Source organism: Chinchilla lanigera, unplaced genomic scaffold (assembly GCF_000276665.1).
Source record: "Chinchilla lanigera isolate Chin_1 unplaced genomic scaffold, ChiLan1.0 scaffold00039, whole genome shotgun sequence".
Lineage (NCBI taxonomy): Eukaryota > Metazoa > Chordata > Mammalia > Rodentia > Chinchillidae > Chinchilla > Chinchilla lanigera.
This window is the reverse complement of record NW_004955440.1, coordinates 4,739,800-4,766,313: the sequence shown is the minus strand read 5'-3', so window position 1 is coordinate 4,766,313 and position 26,514 is coordinate 4,739,800. Positions and strand designations below refer to the sequence as shown.

Genomic DNA, 26,514 nt, shown 5'->3' with positions numbered 1-26,514 from the left:
AAATGATAATGCTGATACAATAATACCAGAACTTATGGGACACAATGAAAGCAGTCCTAAGAGGAAAATTTATAGCAATGAACTCTCACATCTGGAAAACAGAACAAGCTAGAAAAAGAACAAATCAAATGCAAAGCTCATACAAGTGAGGAAGTTGTGAAGATAAGAATATAAAATAATTCAATTAAGACTAAGAAATTTATAGCAATGAACTCTCACATCTGGAAAACAGAACAAGCTAGAAAAAGAAGAACAAATCAAATGCAAAGCTCATACAAGTGAGGTAGTTGTAAAGATAAGAATATAAAATATTTCAATTAAGACTAAGAAAACAATACAAGGAATCGATGAATCAAAAGGTTAGATCTTTGAAAGAATACATAAAAGTTTAAACAATTAGCTAACCTCATCAAAAAGAGGAAATAAAAAACACAAATTCAAGCAATTAGAAATGAAAAGGAAAAATCCAAACTGATCCTACAGAAATGTAGATCATCAATAACTACTATAAAGACCTATATTCAAATAAGGTAGAAAACACAGAAGTGGAGAGATTCCCAGACACAATCTAATTGTGAAAACTAAATCAGAAAGATATAAGATTTTAAATAATCTGATATCAGTCAATGAAATTGAATATGTAATTAAAAATTTACCAACGAAGAAAAGACCAGGCCCTGTCAGATTCACTGTTGAATTTAAAGAACTAATATTACTAATGCTGAAATGCTTAAGGAAATTGAAAGGGAAGTAATACTTCCAAAACCATTTTGGGAGGCAAGTATTTTCCTGATACCAAAACCAGAGAAAGACCCACCCAAATAAAAGAATTACAGGCCAAGCTTTCTAAATGCTGATTCTACCTATGATTTTCAGGTAAATTTTATTGTAATGACAATGTCTTTGCAAACAACACTACCTTTAAAAAAATTTTTTTTTCCTTTTTTGTCTCCTGGATCTTTTTGGATTAGGAAATGATTTTGATAGCCTGCTAATATAGCCACTGCACTTTAAGCACAAAGTAACCTGATTCAAGCATAAATCAGCATGCCTTCTGGCCTGATAGATATTGGAGAGTTCTGTGTACTCATTCTGCCTTAGAGTCAGGGATTCATAATTCAATTAGACAACTATTTGTTAACATAGGCAGAATTTCAATATTCAAAATGTCATTACAGCAATGATTGCATCCACTAAGCCATTTCTGTGCTCAATTTGATTGTCCATGGCAAGAATAATTTGTTTTATTAATTATAACAATGTACCAGTAGGCCAGCCTCCATTCTGACAAAATTTCAAAACCACAAACCATATTATTTTATAGCTATCATTTTGGAGTTGGCCTACTAAAATGCTAGTTTTGAAGTATTCTTCTTGATAAAATACTAGAAAATGTTTTCATAACTATTTATAAAACTAGTGATCAAATGCCATTGTATTTTTATCATTTTATGGCAATGCATATTCTCTAGCATCCTTTGCATTTATACATAATCATCTTGTTTCATTATCTTATTTCCATCCTTTGAAAAGAATTGAAAATACACAGTAACAAAGGAAAGATGTGCTAAGCAATACTCTGTTATTAGAACATGGTACATAGCCATATAGTATCAAAAGTGTTGAAGAAGAGGGGAGAAGGAGGAGAGAGGAAGAGAGAAAGAGGGAGAAGGAGAGGGAGAGAATAAAGAAAAGAAAGTATTCATATCAGAAACAGCGCAACTCTTGCATTAACTCAATTTGTATGTGCTTTGATGAATGGGACTGAAATCAACTCATTATATTTCAGTGTAAGATAAATACAAGATAAGACATAGCTAAAATTATGTGATATTTGATCAGAGTATACTTAACCATAATTATAACATTTTGGTTTCAGGAGCAATCAGTAAATGATGTTTAAACACATAGGGAAATTAACTGTAATTAAAGGAATATCTTTGACACAAATTTTTAGGGAGTCTTCAGTTTTCAAAACACATACTAATTCTATATACCTACAATACAAAAATAATTCCTTAGGGCTACAGTGAAATCCTTTGTTATGTACCCCCATTTAACTGAATTTCTGTAGTTTCTTTGCAGTTCCACTGTATCCCAAGGAAGGAGTCCCAGCCCTCTTCCTGCAGTGTGTCACATCATCTAGCTGTGTGCATAATTTCTGCCTGTATTCTTTGATTTTCCACACGTTTCTCATGTTCCCAAGATCTATGGTTTTTGCCAGGGATCTTTATCAATCACTGTGCCCTACCATAATTTCATATGCTTGGACCTCAAAATAAAACTGAAATACGTTTGACTATTTTATTTCTCTCTGGTTTTGTTATGTATGTAAATAATAATTTTTACTGAAATACTGAGTTTTTAAGGATTCAAAATATACAGTATGTATATTTTGGGATACCAATTATAAGCTCCCTAAAATATACTCAATACCTCATAACTTGAATTAAAATAGTAAACAGATGTTAAAACCCTGTATATAAAAGTTTACAATTATGTTTGTATTTTCTAAAGCTTTGCATGATTAATAAATTACTTATGCTGAATATAAGCTTACACTCATATATTCATTGGTACATATGGAAATGAAGGCATTTGTCCACATGAAAATATTTTAAAAATAAGATTCCTCTTGGAGGACACCCAACAAATAGGATTATTAGTTTATAAAACATAGTTTATTTTATTATTAAAAGTAAAATTTGTGTATTTACCAAATTCAGCCATAATATAGTAAATTTCTACTTCAACTTTCTTTGGATGCACATTTGAAAAACACTTAAGTGAAACAGATGTTGATTTAGAATTGTACAAACAATATAACTAACTTGTAAAACTCTAGGAGGCACTTTGACATATTACACAAACCAGATCCTTTTGAGAAATACTTATACCTTGGTTCCTAGAATGTCCCTATTTTAGGGTTTCCTAGGGGGCCATGTGATGTAAATATGATAGGAAACATGTCAACTGAAAATTACAGAGGCAAATGTCTATGATCCTTATTATGCTAAATACCAATATCACAGTATAGAATTTAAACACTACTCTAATAGCAATAAGAATGTGATAGAGATGCAATTTAAATAGCATTGTCTAATGGACTATTGGCAGTGTGTAACTTTTCAGTTGATTAAAGGCAAATAAAGACAAGATCAATCAATCAATATAATAAATATATACACATATATTCTAAGAAAGAAATAATTGCTTCTGTTTAAGCATTATAGAACATTAACAAATGTTGATCATATTCCACTATCCTAAGGAAAGCCTGATTTATTTTTAACAGCAAATAGAAATTCATAAAAGAGCTATATAAAGAAAACTTTTGAAATTGAAGAACTAAAATATGTTTAATAGAACTCTTCAGGAAATAAACATATTGCTATCTTTGTTGTTGTTGTTGTTGTTGTTGTTTGTTTTTTGTTTTTTTCCAGTACCAGGAATTGAGCTCACTATCTTGGGCTTGCCAGGCAGGCGCTGTGCCACTGAGCTAAATCCCCAGCCCCCATACTGCTATCTTGATGGTCTTTCTAGACCATAGTAAAAAGTAGAATATAAGTGTCAAATTTAAAGTCACACTCAAACCTGTAATTTTCCAGGTGTTGTCAACCTGCAAAAATGTTTATTATAGGCAAATTAATATCATTGAATCTTTTCATTGCTATTTCAAAACACAGAAAATATATTTAAAAGCATTTTATTCTTATTATAAAAATATGTATCTTAAAATCCAAGGAAAATAAGTTGAATAAGTACAATGAACAAAAATAATATATTTATATATTAGAAAATAAAAATTGAAACAAATACAATAGATCATCAAATGAGTTTGAAAATTAAGTCACTAAAATACGCTGAAAATTCTAATAAAGAGAAAAGAAGAAAAAAATTAAAAGGCATAATGAAAGCAGGTATGACCACTGATACAGAAAGATTTCTCTTTTTTTTCTTTTTTGTGGTACTGGGGAGCGAACTCAGGATCTTGCGCTTGCCAAGTAAGTGCTTGTGCCACTGAGCTATAACCTCAGCCCTAGGAAGATTTCTTTACAAGAGGATTTCTGAAAATGTATTTTAGAAAAATATCTCCATGTTAACTTAAAGGGTATCAAAAACCTTAAGTGGACTAAGCAGGCTCAGAAAACTGAGGAAGACATTAAATGATCCAACCCAAACTGTCCAATTTCACAGAGAAAATATTTTACACCATGAAGCATTATAAGCTCTCCTAACTCAGAAACTATTTCAAAGCATAGGGAAATAATACAAACTTTATTGTACAGCAATGAAATATCCTAATTCCAAGTTTACAATATTTATACATAAATGAAAATTACAAATCAATCTGAAATATAGAATAATAATGCAAAAGCACTAAAATTTGAATTATATAATACAGATATGAAAGCATGGTTAAAATGCTGCATTAGAAATATAATCTACTTTGAATGGATCGTCTTCCTCTGAAAAATGAGGATGGCTGTTATGAAAAATGGTGGAATATAAAAATTCATCAAATTACATGTGCATATACATTAATACACTTTGTAACACATGATAAGTATTTCTTTAAATATCTAAAGTCCAGGCCTGATATATTTAGAGAAGTAAACATGTTGGACCAGGGATATGACTCAGTGGCAGTGTCTGCCTGGAAAGTGCAAGGTCCTGAGTTTGGTTTCCAGTAGAAAAAAAGAAAAAGAAAGAAAGAAAGAAAGAAAGAAAGAAAGAAAGAAAGAAAGAAAGAAAGAAAGAAAGAAAGAAAGAAAGAAAGAAAGAAAGAAAGAAAGGAAAGAAAAAAGGAAAAGGAAGAAAAAATATGAAAGAAAAAAAGAAGAAAGGGGGAAGAAAGAAAGAAAGAAAGAAAGAAAGAAAGAAAGAAAGAAAGAAAGAAAAAGAAAAGAAAGGAAGAAAGAAAGAAAAAGAAAGAAAGAAAGGATGAAAGGATGAAAGAAAGAAAGAAAGAAAGAAAGAAAGAAAGAAAGAAAGAAAGAAAGAAAGAACGAACTTATACTAAGTTAGTCATGGTGCTTTTCCTGTACAAAGTTCCATTCCTGCTGATCTCTCCTTGCTCATGGTTCTAGCTCAGAAAACAACTATTCAGCAGGGGGACAGTGTGTGGTTCTTCTTGGGCAGATCATACCCCACACTGCTATGCCTTGTGTTAGAGGCTTACATTCAATGTTCTGTCAAAACCTGACAACAGTGATACTAGCCTCTAATCCCATCTACTTGGGAGGGAAGATAAACCATGAGGATCACAAGTTCAAGGTCAGTTTGGGCAACATAGAGAGACCTCATCTCAAAATCATTTTGTGAAGCCATAAAATTATAAATGATTTCTAAAGATCAAATTTGTAAATCACTTGGCATTGCTGTGAAACTCAAGAATACAAGGATGGCTAACAGCCAGTTACTCCACCTAACTAAATGAAATCTGATAAAGAAAGAAAGTTATACACATTCAAACATATACATCAGAAAAAAGAAACTCATTATTTGAGGCAACACAGTAATATTCCATAAAATGCTAATAATCCAGACACAAAATATTCAAGAGGAAAGATAAAAGTCTAGTGAAGAAATATGAAAAAGAAAAACTAAAAAGAAACTCAATACTTGTAATACATGTCATCAATAACATGTAAAGCTATGCCATCTCAAAGGACAATGCTGAAAAAAATACTTCATGCGGCTACCTACATGGAGAGAATCACAAAATTTCACAATGATACATAAAAGTATTGCATTAAATAGGATATATGCATGAAAATAAAATTTTAAAAAATAACAGAAATTAAGGTTTTATAAAGCTGGAGGTTGCATACTAAATTTTTATTTACATCATTATGTGTACATTTCTGCATGTTTAAAATTTTTCATGGTAAAAAGAGAAAATATATTAAACATGTATTATGAAGTAAAAATCTTTTCAAATAAAATATTAATTGCACAAAAATTTAATAACAATCCAGTTATTTTTTAAGTGTGCTAAAATTTCAGAACTTTAAATGTAAATAGCAGAAAAGATATATCTGTTCAAACATTGAAAAAACATATATAGATTATATGAATTAAAACAGCACAGTCAGTATATTCTTAGATTCACATTTTTTCTTCAGAAAAGAAGGTTAAAATTCCAGAAACATGCACACACATTAATATGCAATAAAATGAAAAAGGAAGGAATTAAAGATATATGAATTTAAATGAATTAAGAGAAAAGTATGTATAGAACTTTAATCGATTTTTAAATCTAACAAAACTATGTCATACTTGTATAAAATATAAATAACTAAAATTGATTCAATAAGCAGAGATTTCTAATGAACTACAAGAGAAAATGAAAGATTATTCTAAAAATTACTACCAGATTGTTTTAAAATGTCAAAGAAATATTTCCTGCAGTTGAAAAACTGATTCACAGAAAAATAAAATACTGCAACTGTAGTACTACTTTCTGCCCTTAATTTTCTAATTAGCCTAATATTAACTCTAAATATATTAAGATGGGAAAAATGAGAGATCCACTTAAGATAATGATATAGTATATAAAATTTACCCTATAGAGTTTGCTTTAAAACTGAATGCGAATTTTAAATTCTGAAGCTCTCCTATAATAAACTCACAAATATTTTTTACAAACCCCAAAAGTTGTATTCATAAAAAATATTTGATAAAACTGTGTATTAATTTCTGAACACACACTTCTACAAATATACATAAAAAGAAAGCTACAAGCCATGGGTGGTGGCTCATGCCTGTAATCCCAGCACTCAGGAGTGTGAGGCAAGAGGATTACTGTGAGTTCAAGGCCAGCCTGAGTTACAAAGTGAGTTCAAGGACACCCTGAACTGCATAGTGAAAGAAAACTGCAAAAATCTTACACAAAAATGAGAAACAAAGGTACATTTTTAAAATGCCTTAAGTATCATGTTCTGATTAAAACCAGGACAAGGCAGAAATTATTTTTACTTAATTTTTAGCATTATTTAAAGTATAAATAAGTATCTAGGAAAATTGATATAAAGATATGAGACCATGAATTTTTATCCTATAAAATTATTTCTAGATTATATGATTGTGAACAAAACCTAATATGAACTAATGAAAAAAAAGCTAATAGAATGAAGGCCGCGCATGGTGGTTCATGCCTGTAACCCCAGCACTTGGGAGGCTAAGGTAAGAGGATCGCTGAGAGTTTGTGGCCAACCTGGGCTACAAAGTGAGTTCAAGGCCAGCCTGAACTGCATAGTGAAACTCCCTCTCAAAAAGAGGAAAATAAAATAAAATGAAAAGAAAAACTGATAGAATTAATAAGATTTTGCAAACATTGTTGAAGGAAAGGCACACATATAATACCCAACTGTTTCTTAAAATAATGATAGAAACACACATAAGAAATCACTTTAAGAATAGTGATAAAAAAAACCTCTACTAGAAGCATGAGTGTAGCATTAGGTTGTTTATTAGTGCTCATTCTGTTTTCCTGATGTGAGAATTCACGCATATGAATTTTCCTCTTAGGGCTGCTTTCATTGTGTCCTACCGGGTTTGGTAAGTTGTATTCATATTTTCATTTGATTGTAAATATTGTTTAATTTCTTCTTCAATTTCATCTGTGACCCACTGATTGTTCAGGAGGGTGTTACTTAATTTCTATGTGTTTATTGAGCTTTTGCAGTTTCTTTTGCCATTAATTTCCAATTTTATTGCAGTATGGTCAAATAACATGCATGGGCTAGTTTCAATTCCTTTGCCTAAATCTTGGAAACAACCCAAATGCCCATCAACTGAGGAATGGATTTAAAAAAAGATGTGGCATTTTCATAAAATGTAGTACTACTCAGCTATAAAAAAAAGGACAAACGAGTCTTTTATGGGTAAATAGATACAACTAGCTATTATACTCATAAATGAGATAAATCAAACTCACATATGTAAACATCATATTGTCTCCCAGTGTAAAAACCTGAGAGAGTAAATAAGATTGAAAAGGTACAATAGATATTGTGAAAGGGAAAGAAACTGCTCAAAAGAAAAGAACAACTGGAATTGGTGAAAGGAGAAAAGAAGGAAGGGAAAAGAAAATAGATATATACATAATATAGGTGAGATGGTTATACTACTGATTGTTTTTAGTTCATTGAAAAAATGGTTTGTGCTTATATGGTCTGATCAGTTGTGCTTGTCTATATCTTGTAACCCAAGCAACTAATTTGAAGATAACAATATGTAATATATTAACCATTGTTAATTTCCTAGTATCTTATTTTGAAATCTGTATTATTCTTTTTATTGTTCTTTCTTTTTATTCTCTTTAAAATAATAATTAAAAGGATTAAAAAACAAAAAAACATTCAATATACATGGGAATAAAGTTAACTTCATTAATCTAGCTCTTCCTCTAAGGTAGGTCTTTGTTGGGTCGTTCTCAAATGGGCAGAGGGCTCTGGTACCTGTACTCATGTTACATGGCATTAAAATGTCTCTCACATCTGTGTGAGGTGTGCAACTGATACACCCAGAAGTCACTATTTGCTTGTGCTCTGGGAGTTATACTCTATGAATATGAAAATTAGTGAAGAACTCAAGGGATTCCCTAAGCAGGTACCTAGATTTCTTTCTTCAGCTACTTCTTCCTTTTCAGTATTTTGGCATTCAAATTTCAGGTTCCTCCATTACTCAGACCCTGATTTCTGGATCCTCACCATGGTTTTATTGGAATTTCTTTCCTTACACCACTCTCCAGAAGAGTGTGTCCGGCCAGAAAGCCACGGTGACAGTTAGGCTTATCTCACTGGTTCTCGTCCTCAGTTTCCAGGTTGGTTATGGTGAGAACACAAATCCAATCCTACCCAAGTAGATCCAATTCTCTAATTGTCTTTGAACTTGCCTTCACATCACACTGGCTTAATCATTAGTAAATTAGTTAACTTTGGCACTTTGTAGTAGGATTACTCTTTAAAATTTTTGACAGTTTTATTTTTAAAAAATCTAAAAATTATTGGGGTTACTATGACCTGTGACTAATTATCAGCTCGAGAAGATAAAGATATTTATGGATGAAATGATCTGAAATGTGGGAAATGCAGTCATCTTTGATTATCTGTTGGGGATTGGTTCCATAATACCCCACCTGACAATACAGAAATGAGCTGATTCTCAAGTCCCTTATATGATAATATAAGAAGTATGTTTGCACATAGCCTCAGGTTCTCTTGTGTACTTTGAATAATCCTTAGATTACTTATAATACCTAATACAATGTAAGTGCTACGTAAATAATTGTCACACTGTGCTGTTGAGGGGGTAATGACAAGAAACAAGGTCTGGGTATGTGCATTATACACACAAGACTTTGTAGTTAAGGGAATCTGCAGATGTGCAACTACAGAAGAGCACAAGAGAAGGTTCTGATGTATGAAGACAATGATGTCATTTTTAATTGAGAATTTATATCATAAAATAGAGAGAGATCAAGGGGAAGAGAAAGGGGAAAAGAAAGAGAAAAGAATAACAGTGAGAACAATGGAATCCTTACTTTGTACTCCAAAGCGATGATACTGAGATTCAAAGAAATTAGGCTACCTAAGAAAGAATGATACCAAATAGATTAAATTTTTTAAGACTGGAGCAGCTCAGAGACTCTGTTTATCAAATTCTCATTTTCTGTGCCAATGCATGAAATGAGTTTCCCATCCTGGAGTGCATCATGTGGTTCTGCAAATCAGGCCGCCTCTAAGTGATATGAAACCTCATTGTGCAGGGCGTACAGAGTAATGAATGATTGTCTTCTGACAAGTGCCAATATCAGTTTAGCAGAAGAAATCAGAATTTGCGGTCCAGATTATAGAAAATTATCACCATTCTCTTCCTCTGGCTTTTAGGTGTGAGTCAAAGAGAAGCACAAGGCAGTTAGAGGGTCTTGACCATTAGATGTCCTCAAGACAATCTCAGGTTCCCATGTGCTTGTTAAAGGCCATTACAAATGGTTGAAGAAATGCTTGGAGCTAAGCCCTGGCAATATACGTTGGGGTAAATTGCTTCCCAGAAATGCAACTTAGAGATGCATTGCTAAATGAGGAAAATGGCAACTCATCAGTAATAAAATGTCACCGCTCACAGCTTTTCCTCAAAAGAATGCTGAAGCACCATGAAAAAATGGAATATTTCTTAACCCCAAATGCTTATTATGGATCAATTATGAGAAAACTAGCTTGTGTTATTTTAAAGCACAGTCTTTGCTTGAAGCAATAACGGCACAGCTATGCACTGGTTTTCATTAATGGATCTGGCAAGTATAAAGAGATAAACAGTAACACTGAAGGGAGATATATTTTGGAAATACAATAATCAGACTATAATAAAATCCAGATTTATCACACTTGAACCTTATGTAGTTTCTTTGCAGTCTCCCTTTGTAATCCTTCAGAAGTTGTTCTGGTGACAGTATAAAGATACAAGTCACTGTTTCATCCTGAGGTTTTCTTGGACTACTATTCAATGAGTCTCCAAGTCCCACTGTCTGAGGGGGATGCTGGACTAGTTCTAGCCATCCCTGCAGGATTCAGCTGGAAGTGAATCCACTGACGTTCAAGCTGATTTGCTAGACCTGAATTACTTTTCTAGAAGGCAATTTACAAGGCTTGCTCCTACAAAATGGACATCAGTTTCAAAATTCTTCTCCAGGACCATCTTTGCTTTCTCTTGTCAGCATCACTGTTTAGGAAATTCCTCTGGTAAATGTCCAAGGAGGAGCACAAGTAGAAAACCTGTACTGCTGAATGGACAATTTCTATAGGAATGAATAGCATAAATGAAGAAACCATATTCAAAATGAGTATCACACATTTTTCCAGATGTGTTAGGGTCTGAGCTGTTTCAAATGTTCCAAAGTATCTTCACCCAGAAACCTATAAGCCTCTCTTGAAGAACATGTGATTTTATGAACACTCTCAGCATAATTTTGAAATGTGCTGAATAAGGATTAAAATTGGAAACAATTATTAGAAAAAAGAGAACACTGTGTAATAAATAGCAAACTATTAATTATATGCATACATATGTTTGTATATATGTCCATATATATCCATTTGTGTGTATATGCATATACATGTGGATTTAGACATGCACATGAACATACCATTAAAGAGTAAATACTTTTGGAAAGATTTTTATGTATACAATTCTATAAGCTTTTTTCAAAATTGATGATTTTTTGTACCGGGAACTGAACTCATGATCTAATAGGCAGACGCTGTTCTGCTGAGCTAAGTCCCCAGCCCATTGTTGTTGTTTTTTTTTTTTTTAATTAAAGCACAGTAGAAAAGTGAGCAAGCTGGAGTCAAAAATAATGATTTATTTGTGTGCTATGGAAATAAAAAGTAAGAATATTAAATTAAAAACAAATGCATGATTTTCCAGGTTCTTCAAATTCTTCTTGAATTGTGTTTGATTTTGCTTGATCCATTTATACTCTCCTGTTCTTCTCCATACAGATTTCTCTTAGTATTTTTAAAATTTTATTTTAGAGAGTGAAAAAAGATAAACATAACAATGCAACCAAGTTTCAAAACAGGTTAGTAGGACCGTTACAACAGTTGATACACTGTGTACTGTTGTCTTCCTAGTAGTTATTCAGAGTAGAAGATCTAGGCATGATATCTTGGCTATAAGATGTTAGCATAAAACTTTCCATTAAACAACTAGAAGAAGCTAGCTATATAACTAACTTGTGTATATGTATTTTTTTTACTTTTTCCTTTTCTTCCTTTCCCCTTTCTCCCATCACAGTTCATATTTTCTTTTGAACAGTTTCTTCCCAATTCACAAAATCTATTGTACATTTCCATCTTATTTACTTGTTCATTTTCTTACACTAGTGAAACAATACAATGTTTACACATATGGGTCTGATTTATTTCACTTATGAGCAAGATGAGTGTGGTCTCAAGTTGCATCCATTTAGCTATAAAAGACTCAATTTTATTCTTCTTTATGATTGAGTAGCACTCCATTATATATATAAAAAAAAATCTTTTTTATCCATTCCTTTACTCATGGGCATCTGGGTTGTTTCCAAGATTTAGCTACTACAAATTGTGCTGCTATAAACATGGGTGCACACAGATAGCTGTCGTATGATATTTTTAATACTTCTGGGAATCCAGAAGAGGAATAGCTCAAAATCCACATTTTGAAGGAATCTCCACACAAATTTCCACAGTGGTTTTACCAGTTTTACACTTCCACCAACAGTGGAGAAGGATTTGTTTTTCCCCACAGCTCCTCCAGCACTTATTATTGGTTGATTTCTTGATGATAACCATTCTTTCTGGGGTGATATGAAATCTCACTATTTCTTTAATTTTCGTCCCTTAAATGACTAATGATGTTGAACATTTTTTCATGTATTTATTTGCCATTTGTATCTCTTCATCTGAGAAGTGTGTATTCATCTCAGAGGCCCATTTTTTGATTGGGTCTTTGAATTTGGGGAGTATGATTTTTTTCAATTCTTTATATGTTCTAGATATAATGCCTTTGTCTGAGGGCTAGTTGGCAAAAATTTTCCCACTCTGTGGGTTGTCTTTTCACTTTGTTAGTGATTTCTTTTGTTGTGTGAAACCTTTCTAGTAAGGTGAATTCCCATTTGTTGATTCTTTGTACTATTTCCCTTCTCTTCTAGGTTTTGTTCATGAAGTCTCCACCTACATCTATGTCTTTTAGACTTCTGCCTACTTTCTCTTCCAGTAAATTCAATATTTCTATTCCATACAGATTTAAAATCATCTTACAACAAATTTTAATATTTGTCACATTTATTTTTTTAAATGGTTGGCAATTGACCGGGACTACCAGGTCAGTAACTCAGTAACTCAAAGGTTTTTATTTGATGGCTTATGTTTTGGAACAACTACAAAATTACACAACATAAATATTTCAGTAAAGGAAGTAGTGTTACATTTCTGAAAGATCAAGTAATAACATTTGTGTAGGGGAAGAGATATTTAACATACAGTTAAGAAATTCACTGTTGCTTGTCTCCCACTTGCCCACCACACTGTGGACAATGAGGGACACTGGGCTTCTTCTGTCCCACATTTTTCCTCCTCCTCCTCTTCCTTCCATCAATACTAATATATTAAGCAACACTCTACTATACACTTAATACATACTATATCTGATACTTAAGTAATACAGAAAACGACTCATTACCCGCATTTTCTTGTAAGGGATCCAGTCACTCAGAATTTTAAGTAACTAACCACAATTATACTTCAAAACATAGTGAGATTATTTATGTGTTTGATGCTAAAAAAATGCCCCAGGAGAAGAAACATATACATGAAATTGGTTCCATTAACAAATATACTGGGGGCTGGGGATTTAGCTCAGTGGCACAGCACCTGCCCGGCAAACACAAGGTCATAAGTTCGATCCCTGGTACAGTAAACAAAACAAAACAAAACAAAACAAAACAAAACAAAAATATACTGTAGACTATCAAAGAAGGATTTGATGAAATAATAACATAGAATCCTTACATCTGCATATGGTATGGAAAATAATTATGAAATAATTATTTCTGTTTCCTCAAGAAGTGCACATGAAAGTGCTAATTAAACTTCCTGTACAGGGATTCAGTTTTCTACCTTTGCTCTGATCACCGTCATCATCACCAAGGACTTACTAACCTCCTAGGATGTAGGAACATTATGCTAATATACCAGGAACATAATCATGTATGAGCCCAATTACTCTTCATTTTTTTTCTATTTTGAAGTCTCCATAGAGAGCAGCATGATGTTTGAAAGAGAATATGGCCACCGTGGCCAGAGAGACCTGAGTGACCACAGACAAGTGTTCTAATATCTTAGCACAGTGCTGTTAAGATACTTAGTGCTACAAGGTTTCAGCACAATGTTGGCTACATAAAAGGTGCTCATGAAAGTTCTTCTTGTTATCACAACAATTATTACACTTACTATTATTATTATTATTATGTAACTTTGAAAGTTCCTAAGCAATTCAAGGAACATCCCTCTCATTTCAGTGTGACAAGTGAATAATTGGTTATGTTATCTTCCAGACATGTGAAAAGAGGTTAAAATACTTTTTTCATTTCTGATTTCTAAACACTATAAAAATAGAATGATTACAGTTAGAAGAACAAACATGAAAGAAAATAGCCACTCCACCCAAAAAAGCAATCGCAACCTTGTGAAATGTTCCTACAATAAATATTTTAGGCCACTGGAAAGATATTTTGACTTAAGAGAGCAACATTTTCATTGCAAAGTAATTAGAGCTTAATAGGGTCTTTGAGTAAATCAGAAGAAGAAATGAGAGCGATCATGACCTCTATATTTAATTAAACTTCTTCAGGTAGCTAATTCTTTTATAGGTTGATTAACAGAGTGTATGCTAGCATTCATTTTAAGGTGTGAATATGTGTACTAGGTCATAGAAAAATCAAAGAGACAATTAAAACATTTTAATTTGCTTTTAAAGAAAGAGAAATATGCAGTCTAGGTCTATCTTAATTCTTCCAAAGTAAGCAAATGAACCAACTATGTAAGGGAAAAAGCTCTATATTCGCAGAGCAGAATCAGATCCTTTCTAAAATCATCTTTTGTTAAGTGTGGAATTTTGCAAAATTACTTAGGTTTTCTAAACATCACTTTCTTCAGCTGAACAATGTACTAATAATAGTACTTATATAGGAACATTAATGCAAGGTCTAAAAGCAGAAGGTTTTACATACTCTTTGGTCAATAAATGTTAATTTTCATTACACTAAAGTTACTCAGAAAATAAATGAATTAGTAATACAACCATCCCACCCTACAAGTACTTTTTTTATTAGTTTCTCTTAATCTTAATATTCCACTGGCCTCAGAACTCACCAAATAAAATATAAAAAGGGCAGTGGAATATCTCTTAAGGTTGAAATACTTAATAAGAAATCAATAATTAAAACTGCAAATGTAGGCTGTTAACTGATTTCAAAGATAGTTTCCACTTTCTTAAAAAGGTTTCCATTGTCTTCCAACAAATTGTCAGTATGATAGTTAAATTCAATTTAATCCTTGTTCTTTCCTTCTTACTATTTCCAATATATTCCTAATCCCCACTTTCTCTTTCTTCCATCTTTATACAGAAATATAAGTTTAAAGGATCAGAATTTATCTTCTGGAAATGTTAATTTAGAGTATGCTAGTTGGAGAACTTTTTCCATATGTCTGTAATGCTTCCATTTTTAAAAAGAAGAAAAATACAGGCAAATGCTTTGGAGTTAAGCAAATGTTTTTTTCTTTGTCAGGCCTGGAAGAAGTGAAAGCACAGAAAAGAAACACCTTGTCTTCAGAAAAACAGCAAAAGGCAAAAACAGATCTTCAGTAAAAGACCCAAAACTCCATAGTGGAGTTGAACTCTTAAGGTATAATTGATTCTGTCAGAATAAAAAATGGAACATAACAAAGAGATTATATAATAAGAATCATTTTGGTGGTAAAGAAGACCCCTTTAACAATGGAGATACAGTTGAATCCTAGTGTGATCATTACAGGTTCATTTTCCTGCTTCATGTTCCCATAATAAAGGCCTTAGGAGAAGCAATGACATTTTAAATTGCTCAATCTCACAAAAAAATTTTTTTAGGCTTTCTCAGGAAAAATTATTTTCCCACGTTACTTGAAGAATGGTTTGGAAAGCAGCATTGTGAATGAACAGAAAGAAACAGCAAAGGCAGCACTAGAGAATTAGGGCACTGACAAAGGGAAAGGAATTACCTGTGGACATTGGCTCCACGTTCCCCACTCAGACATGACACATTCACTGGGACATAGGAGAGAACAGGACTGGGTTTCTGGGGGTGCTTCTTCCTGGTTGCACAGGTTTTGATCCACTGCTTCCCCTTCATTGTCAGCAGTATTCACACATCTGTGAGGGGAGACCACAAGGTGGCTTGATTCTTTACAATGGTGGAGAACAAATTTAAGATAATTATGCTGTATCATAACTACTGACTGTTCAGAGATCATTAAATGGGCCGTTATTGAGTGATGAGTCAGTACAGCACATTTTACTTCACAAACCGATGAGCACACTGGAAAACTAGGGACAGTGGTTATCCTCAAAGAACTCCCAGTCTCAAGAGACCTAGAATGTATTCACTCAATGTGAGCACTGAGGAAATGTTCCTTTCATCGGAAAATGTCTTACTGGCTTCTATGAATAGATCAACCACGTTGCAATAGCTGGAGACTTCATACTTTCTCTGGCTCGCCTGCCCTTCCCCAGCACCTTGCCCAAAACCACCCTAAACTTTGTCCCCCACATTTAAGGGCATAGCAAAGCAATATGAAAAATAATTGAATACATCATTCTTTCAGGCAGTTTTTACATTTCATTTTAGATGTTTGCTCCCATAGCCAAAGAGCAATGAGGAAGTACTGTCATTCAGCATAGGAGCACAGAGCACAGGGACACAATATTGTTGCTTACCCTGCTCTGTACCTGTGAGATAAGTGGTCATGTTATGGATAGGATAGTGAAGACTCAATCATACTAAAACCACAGTGTTATACTACTATGTATCCTTCCCAAAACACTTAAATCACATATTTGGAAAATACCACAAGTAAGCAAAACTGTAGAGTACCTGTAAGTGTTCTTATTTTGAAAACTGGTAGTTAGTATCTACCTTGTGTTACCTAGCATTTGTATGAGAATGTGAAAAAGTGCAGATCCAAACAAAAATGAAAACTGATTGAAAATGTTTATAGTAGCATTATTCATAACCTACTAAGCCAGAAACAGTTCAAATGTTCAGTGACTAAGAAATTTGCTAAGTAAGTTAGAAGAGATAAATACTTTGTACTAAATCCATTGGGTTAAATGCTATCAAATGATGAGAATACATAGAGTATTATGACATAAAATGCTTGTAATGTTGAACAAAGACAGAGAGACACAAAACAAAATATAGTCTATATTTCCATTCATATAAAGGTTTTTATAAAATGCCAACAATAATCCATGGTGTCAGAATTCAGAAGAGTGGTTACGCTTGCGGGAATGCTGAGCGACTGATAGGGGTTTAGGTTTACATACTTTTGGTGCTATTTTGTTTTTTGACTTTTGGTTATACAAGTATGTAACACAGGTTGGCTTGCAGCTTGAAATTCTCCCAAATATGTCCCTCTGCTGCTAGTATTTCTCTATACTTATAGTTCAGTTAGAAATTTATTTTTTGACATTATTTAATATAAACTTACCATGTGCAAGGCACTTTCCTTAGGTATTGGGATATAACATTATTTGTTAATAATGATGTACTTAGTAAATATTCTTTGGGTTTATGAGGGTCTTGTGTGGATGTTGGAGTACAAAACTGGGGTGAAAAAAGACATTTTCCCTGATGTATTATTCCAGTGCTATTGAAAAAGACAAAGTTAAAAATGGCAATGGTGATGAGGTTAATGATATCATTCGCTGATCTGCTAACTTTGATATAATGTCAAGGTAAGGGTACGCATTTTAACAGTGTTATGTGGGGAGCTCTGGTGTTCCTCAAATCATGCTGTTCTAACGGATTATCCTATATCAGGGGAGTTTCTTCTGCACAAACATTAAAAATAGTGAAAGGAAACAAGGTAATTTGCTAAACAGCCAAACATGTGATAGAAAGTAAAACAAGCTCTATTAGCTGTTAAGCAATGCAATACTAGAAATTTCATAATGGAGGTTATCAGGGAGTAGAAGAGGGAGAGATCTAAGTAATGCCTTCTAATACAGGGAGCCATGGCATAGACTCTGCTACAGACTTCAATTTCTTGTATGATTATGGTCAATAGGGGAAGGAAAGTCCATGGGATGGCTTTCCCTGAACAAGCTGAAAACACTTAAAATTGCTTTGCTTCCTTCCTCCCCAGCTGATGTTCTTGTATCATTTCACTGGGAAAGAAGAGGTAAGATTTCTTGTTAATGATAGCAAATGTTCTCGTGGATTAGTTTTTGTTGGCTTTCAAAATGCCGCAAAAGCTGTAATAAAGAAACTTGTTACCGAAGTAATAATAATAGTACTGATAGATGGAAAGTCATTTCACTATAAGATGAAGAACAGGACAGAGCATGGTAAGTGGAAAATAAATGGACTCATGAACTACTTTAACACATCTTAGACAGCTGTAAACCATACCTTCAAGTGACAACATTAAAATAACAACATTTATGCCACAAATCATATAAAAGTATTCCAAAATTTGTGATTCTAAGAATATCTGGACATGGAGTAAAGAGGGGGCCAGATAACTGGAAGGCTTGTTGAAAATATGGTTAATAAGTACCTAGCTCCTCACATATAGCTAAGTAATTGATTGCTCCTTTTCTATCCCTGTAGATTTATTTTCTCAGTACTGGGAATCGAACTCTTGACCTTGCACTTACCAGGCAGGCACTGTACCCCTGAGCTAAATCCCCAGCCCCCCTGTAGATTTATTATCTAGAGAGGGCCATGCACAGAATATCTTTGGAATACAGAATGTGGTACACTTAAGAGGGATACCATATTGAACACGGGAGTTTAAGTTTACATACTGAAACAAAAATCACTGTCTTAATTGCTTAAGCCCTAAAAACTTATATACAATTCTGCTGGCTACATTCTAACACGTGTCTCACTGAGCTGCATACCCTGCCTATTTCCCTTCAGCCATCAATTCATTTCTACTCAGACTCATTGTGAAATTGCTGTACACTATTCTATATTTGCTATCAATGCTTCCTTCCCTCCCCTCCGTTATTACTTCTGAATATACTTCAATCATGCTTTGATTGCCACAGCAGAGAAACCTCTTACCAAAATTACCAGCAGCTTCCCCACTGCCACGTCCAATGGTCAGTTCTTATCTCACTCAATTCAAAAATATTTGAAACAATTGATTGCTATACTTTTCTTGAAAACTGCTCTTGCTTGTCTTCCTATTTTCTTAGTTTTCCTCTTAGTCCCCTGGCTTTTTCCCAGTCTCATTTGTAGAATCATTCTCTTGAATCTTTCCACCTTATGAAAGTTACAGTTCTGCAGGGCTCAAATCTTATCTCTTTATACTAAATTGATAAGCTAACGCTACCCAAATTTATATTTTCAATCTCTCCCCTCAATGTAACCTGCATTATGGCTGTTGAGAAGCTAATAGCATATCAAATTTATTGTGTTCATAGCTAAGTTTTGCTTTTTTCTCAAACCTGCTTCTAATATTTCTTAACTCCACAAATGTTACTCTCAAATCTACAGATGCTTAGGCCATAAAAATTAGCAGTCATCCTTCATGTGTCTTTTTCCTCTAATCTACAATCATTTTATTAGCAAATTCTGTTTCATACATTCAAAGTATATTCCAAATTTGACCTTCTCATCACCTTAATTATACTAATTCCAATCCAAACATCAACCTCTCTCACCTAGAATTCTGCAGTGGCCTCAAACCTACATTATTATTTCTATGTGACACACTACACTATCTTTTGTATATCATATCTATTAACGTCCTTTTCAAACATAAGCAGGAGCATGTCATTCCCCCACTACCCTCAATCCTTCCATAGTTTCACGGCTTTATGTTGTAGTGAGAATAATATGCTAAACCCTTACCTTGTTTTAGAATATATGATAGGATTTAAGTACTGGCACCAGCCATACAAAACATCTAGATATCCTTCCAACAAGCCCAAAATGGGTTTCCTTAACATATACCTTCTTCACTGGAATTCTCTTTTTAGAGATACTTATATGCATTCAGCTCTCTCATTTTATTCAGGTTTCTGCTCAAATATCATTTTGTTGACTAAACTCTCCAAAATGGTGCCCCTATGATTCCAAGCCAGTTTTATTTTTCTTCTTGGCATTTCATAGCAAAGACATTCCACTATGAATTAATTCATGAATTTATTCTTTTTCTGCCATTATAAGTGGTTTGAGAACAAAAACTTTTTTGTTCACTATTTCATCTTCTTTGCATAGATCAGAGTCTAATGCATAGAATATTAATAATCCTGTGTTTTGAACTGATCAATGCTGCAGTCATGGATGAATCATGAAGGTATTCTTCAGTTTGGAGGTTTTAAGAGACAGAACAGATTAGCTGTTTTATTCCTTATTAAAAGGTCTTCTTAAGGTCAAAAATAGTTTGGAATGCAAGATGCCTGCGAGATTTGCCTCACATATATGCAATCATATACTCAAAATATGTTATACAGTGAGCATCAGAAATTTGTTTTTACCAATTATGGAGGGTAAAGATCTGAATTCAAGGTACAGTTAGGATTGGTTTCCTCTGAGGCCTCTCTCTTTGGCTTGCACATAGCCATCTTTCCCCTGTATCTTCATGTGGTCTATCTTCTATGCCTGTATGTTAATCTGCTCTTCTTATGAGGCCATCAATCAGAGTGGAGTATGAGCCATGCTAATGACCCTGTTTTACTTTCATTACTTCTTTGTCTCCTTTACCTCCAAGTCCAATCACATTCTGATATTCTAGGGCTGGACATTTGACACATGCATCTGGTAGGAGGCATGATGAGCTTATCGCAGAGTAATACTGAATAGTTGGGTTGCTTTTATTATGTCAAGTTCTGTAGGATTGAGCTGAGTCCTCAATTAACTGCCATGATTCTGTCAGGGGCAGTTTGTGTCCTTACAACTTTTTTTTTCGATGGTCCATTAATACTGTACAGAAGCGGCAAGAATGGCCTCATTTGCATAGCATTTTATAAACTGGATTGATCTGTCACTTTTCAAAACCATGTGAGCATGAGACACAGGAGATATGAAATTTCAAAGAAAAAAAATCAAAGCCCAAAGTTTGTGAGACCTTGAGCATAAGACTCTCCAAGGGAGCTTCCTCCGTGGAATTTTCTAAATCTGGCAAAATGGTATACGATGTTTATGCAATTGAATAGTTGACTATGCTAGGTTTTCTTCCTATTCTACATACTAATTACTATGTAGCAGTATTTTAACTTTTTTCTTGTTCAGTCTTTAGTACTTACTGCCATTATCCTTAAGAGAGGAAAAGAAAACCTTTCTTCCCTCTCCCTGAGTTATTTCTGTATAGGCCAACTTGACAAATTCAGAACTAGCATAACCTTTGACTACCTCCACTATGTTTACAAAACGATATCTTGAAACAAACTCCCACAGTGAACAATTCAGTATTCACTAATCTTTCGGAGAAGTTCTCTTCTTATATTAAATTGTATAGTTACTACTCATAGGTATCCTCAGAGTTTTTGTTTCTAAGGTTCATTGTGGGGACTTGTACTGACCTTTCCAATACACTGGCTCCCTAAGCCAAGTGTGGTGGTGCATGCCTTCAGTCTGTGCAATTTAGTGAGACCTAGTCTCAGAAAAATGTATTTGGAGGTGTAGCTCTGGGAAGGCCCTGCATTCTAATCCTCACACTTATGGTCCAAAATGCACTAGAAATACAATCATCAATATCTAACGTGTTAATGGCAGTGGCCATGAAATCAGTGCTGACTTCACCGCAAGATGGGCTGCAGGAGTGGTAAAGACTGGGGTGCAGGAGTGGTAAAGGCTGCACGGCAGAGGGAATCCAACTATCCACACAGCAAGTGGGCAGCATATGCGTCTGTGGGAGTTTCAAAGTTGAGGAAAAGCCAGGGTGTGTGTATGAAAACTAGATAAGCAACCGTGTTGGTTTTATGAAAAAATATGTAAGCTCTGCTGCCTGCACTTCCCAAGCCCCTCCATTTTCACATACCTGATTTTCCTAGTCTGTGTTCCTCTTCCACAGCGTGGAGACCTCAGCTCATTGTTGATTTTGCATGGAGACCAGTGTTCCACAACCCAGGAGTACTGATTGCACTCACTGTAACACGGCACAGCTTCATGCACCTGCCAAAGACAGGAAAGGAAAGAAATGATGTGGAACTATCCAAGTCACTGAAGAATAGCCTACCTTTCAGAAATGCCTATTGGACATATCCAAGAAACTACAGACACTCTGGCACCAAAAGCCAAATTACATTCCCCAAAAGCAAAATATATTTGATTTCTGTGAATTTATTGACTTGCCTAAAGAAGTTTATGGAGGAAATCAACTAAAATAAGATGGTATGCCTTTAAAGACAATAACAAAAGACAGTCATTTCCTAGAACCATGAACAGGAATTCTATTATCATTTCATTTCCTCAAAGAGTTCACACAGTGTCTAGTGGATGGCCCAGCTCTCAATTACATGGTATATTTTATTCTCAGATGTACTTTAACATGTCAATTGAAACAAATGTATATAAGGGAAATTTACTCTTGAATATAAGGTGTTCTTTGAGTACATAAGAAAAGTGGTATTGTATGCACAGGAAATTTCTTTCTATGCCCCCAAGTGATCAATGCTAACAGGCAATCATTTAGCCTCTTGGGCATTGTGGTTTCATATGAATGTAGTTATTTGTAGGATGTTTTCAGAGCATAGCAAAACCACTTGCATACACACACACACACACACACACACACACACACCCCAATCCACAAAACAAAGTGCGAAAATGGTAGTGGTTCTGCAGGATGACTAACTATGAATATTTATAAGTTTATGGTAAAAACAATGAGGACATTTAGTGAATTTTTAGATTGCTTCCTATGCATTTGTTTGTGGTGACATTTTTGTGAAATTGTATCCTAATGGGCAGTTAATTGAGTTTGCCTGTCTATTAGAGATTGCATTTAGCAGTCATTGTTCTTCAAGGTGGAGCACAACCTTCTCCCTATGTAAGGATAAAAAAAGAAAACTGCTTCATTGTGTGATTTCGTGCTCTAGATAAAAAGGTGGCTCTAGTATTGGCATACTGATAAAGAGTGGCTCAGTCTACGATCAGTACAGTTAATTAATGCTTTTTCTCTTAAATAGGAATTTAAGTACCAGTCCTTTTCTCCTTTTGCCTTTGTAATTCCATAAAATTGTAAATGATGACTAGGCAGAGCTCTCCAAGCAGAACCATTGCGTGTACGTTTCCACTAAATGCAAGGGAAAGCACTATGTAATGGGATAATCAGAAAACAAGATTGGAGCTCTGTCAGCATGTTAGCTGGAAATCAAATGAGAAAAGGTGATTTGTAAGACTACTTCCTAGGAATCACAATGCTGTCAGAAACTATTTTTAACCATGGGGTTCTATTTGGCTATCTCACAAAGAGCTCACAAGGAAAAGAGAAACTGCAAGGTAAAGAATATGTGAAGGCGAAATCAAAGACAGGAAAATAGCGTGGGTATGAAGAAAGGAAGAAGTTATGTAATAAAAGAATAACATTTCATGGTTGAAGGCCGACAAGAATGGAATGAAGGGATCAGAAGCCATTCCTACTAGGATGAGGAGGTGATAACTTATAACTGAGGAAAGTCTTTTCCCAAAACTACATGATATAATGAGAAAAGAAGAAGCTATAAAAATGAAAAAGCATGACCCCAGCTGAGCAGATACTCAAAAACGGAGCTAAGCCACCAAGATTTAGTTGGTCTGAACACACCGTGAAGATCATGCTTTCTCTGGGTTCTTTCTGTAAATGCTTCAATAAATATCAATATATATTAATTTAAATAAAGCTCTTTGGCTTTCACATGAGATACAAGAAAGTATTTTCATGAAAGAACTTCATGTAAGAAGGGGTAGGTAAAAAAGTTAAGACGAAATTTTCCCCACATTTCATCCAAGAGCAAATGGATGGGACATCCTCTCTGAAAACCACATTTTTTTCCTGAAGCTATCAATACTAGCAGAGCTTATACACACACACGTCCATTGACAAAGCCCCAAGGCCAGATGGAACACGAAAAATTGTTCAGCTTCCTGTACCTTTGTTTTCAGCATTTCAATGTCTGGTCACGTATTGTTTTGCTGTTTTTATTCTTTATGCTCCAGTGATTTGCACCTGTAGCAAAGAAACTAACCTCATTGACAAGCTATTGAGAGATAGAGAACAGGTCTGTGTAACAAGCTGTTGAACCATCTTCTTGATTGATAGTAAAAAAAAAATAATGTCTTATTGATTTTTCCCACCACATGGGATTAGTTTTCCTTTATATGGCTGACAGGTTTTTGTTTGTTTATTTACTTTTCATTTTTGTTTTGTTTTCTTTTGTTCAGTACTAGGGATTGAACCCAGGACCTTGAAAAAGCTAAGCAAGTGCTCTGCCTCTGAGATACATCCCTACCCCATCTACCATTTGAAATGTTTTCATGCTGTTTACTCTGGCTGAAAAATATTTGCCTTCCTATCAAAGCCCAAGTAAATCCTCCCCCCATAGATCAGAACATCAGGGTGCACATGCATGGATCTAGGGCAGTGGTGATGGTTAGGACCATATTATATGCTGCTGGTGCACCAAGCACATTTCAAAGTCTTTACCTTGATTCTTTGTGTATCTCTTGTCACTATTTTTGCTCTTTTTCTCACCTTATTCCTAACAATTTATGACCATTTTGGACCTTAAGTAATACAGAGAGAATAGGTTCTTAATTTATACACTACATACCTGCATATCACATCTTCTCAAAATTAAGATCTACCTGGAAAACAAGTTCTAGCGTGATTTTAGAAGAGACATCCTCTGGAAATGAGCCCTGTTATTTGGTAGTAAACCCAAAAATGTTATGCTTTAGTCCTAAAAGGTCTAAACTGATGAGTTCATTTTGACTTGCTGCTATGAGGTGGGACCTGGTTAAAGACAGGTCACTGTCATGTGAACTGAAAGGGTGTGTTCTTGTCCCTGGCTCCTCGCTTCACTTTCTGCTTCTAGGCTGCCATGAGCAGAGCCGTTTCCTCTTCCATGCCCAGCTGCCGTGCCATTTCTGCTTTAGAGTCCACTAATCATGGACTGAATTTCCTGAACTGTGAGCCACAATAAACCCCTCCTCCTCTAAGTCATTGATCTTGGGTGCTTTGTACCATTGTAGGGGAAATGATTAACCTAGAAAATTAGTTCCAGTTGTGTGGCCATTTCTGTTACTGTACCCAATAATGTGACTTAAAATGCTGTTAGCAGAGACTGGTGAGATTCTGGTAAGACCTATGAAAACTAGAATGCTACAAGAACATGCATAGTAAAAGCCAGGCTCATGGGGTTTTAAATTAGAATGAGGATTGTACTGGAAACTGGACTAGAGCCCATGCATGCTTCAGTAGGACAAAGAATTTGTCTACATTTTTTTCCATGTCCTAAGACTTCATGTAAGGCTGAATTTAAAGCTGGCAGATTATTTGATCAGGCAGAGGAAATTTCAAGGCAGCTCAAAGTTTAGGTTGTGGCACTGGTATTGCTGTTTGCTTTTAGTCAGATATATAGTGAGAATTGGAAGCAAAAGGCAGACCCAAAAGATATAAAATTTTTCTGTATTTCCAGGAAAGAAGTGCCTGCAAAGTTGGGGAAAGGGAAAGCACAGTTACTGAAAAGAGCAGCATAAAAAAGAGTTCAAATACTTTGAGTCAGTGCAATAAGATAGGTGATTTGAAGGCATCTCAGAAATGGCCAGATTCTTCCACTCATAGAATCAAAAGGGTAAACATCTCTGAAAGACTTTGTTTTGAGAAGAGCGAACCAGGGTACCTAGACAATTCAGAGAAGCCTAGGAAAGTGAATCCTTGAGTCCATTTATCCACGGGACCCTGGCTGCTACTCCCATTGGAGCAGACCTGATATCATCCTAGTGGTGCTGGTGTTTCAGGAATGCAGAGTGCAAGAGTTGTGGGGTTATAGAGGCCTCCACCCATTTCCAGAAGAAGGCCAGGAAGAATACTTCTGAGAGGGTGGTGTGTGAAGCTGTAGAGTGAGGCTGAAACTACAGTAGAGACTCCAAAAAGCAGGAGATAGCAGGAATCTGAAATATCTGCCAAGGATAGTCACAGGCAATAAGCAGAGCCTGCCTAACAAGAAGTCATATGGGTTGCAACCAGCAAGGCTATGAGGGTCTGGCTGCCCAAGCCTTTTAAAGTTCACATTTCAGGGGCTGGGGATTTAGCTCAGCGGCAAAGCGCCTGCCTGGCAAGCGCAAGGTCGTGAGTTCGGTTCCCGGTACCAGAGAAAAACCAAAAAAAATAAAAAATAAAATAAATAAAGCTCACATTTCATCATGACCTGCCTTGTGTTCTGTGTATAAAGCTACAGGATTTAATGTTGCCCTCCTGGGATTTTTGTCTTGCTTTGACATGATTCCTTTCTAAGCCTGTTTCTGTCTTTTGAAATGGGAATGTTTATCCAGTGCTGCTGTATGTTGGAAATATTTAATCTTCTTTTGATTTTTATAGCTAAGAATTTCCCTTTAGTCTAAGAGGAGGCTTTGGACTTGCACTTTATCATAATGCTAGAAATGTCAAGACTATGGTGACTCAGAGATAGGCTAAATACATTTTGCATAATGTTATGGCCTAAGTTTCTCTGGGGGCCAGATGGAGAATATTATGATTTAGATCTAATATGTTC

At 34.7% G+C, this 26,514-nt stretch overlaps 1 protein-coding gene across 1 annotated transcript in view; it reads right to left on the bottom strand.

Annotated features, from left to right (window-relative positions):
• Positions 1 to 26,514, bottom strand: part of Thsd7b (thrombospondin, type I, domain containing 7B) — a 780,466-nt gene that overhangs the window by 68,649 nt on the left and 685,303 nt on the right. Inside the window, exons 16-17 of the mRNA XM_013517433.1 lie at positions 21,798 to 21,931; positions 15,804 to 15,954 (exon numbers count right to left, since the gene is read on the bottom strand). Of these exons, the coding sequence (XP_013372887.1) occupies positions 15,804 to 15,954; positions 21,798 to 21,931 (285 nt within the window). The remainder of the gene's footprint in view (positions 1 to 15,803; positions 15,955 to 21,797; positions 21,932 to 26,514) is intronic.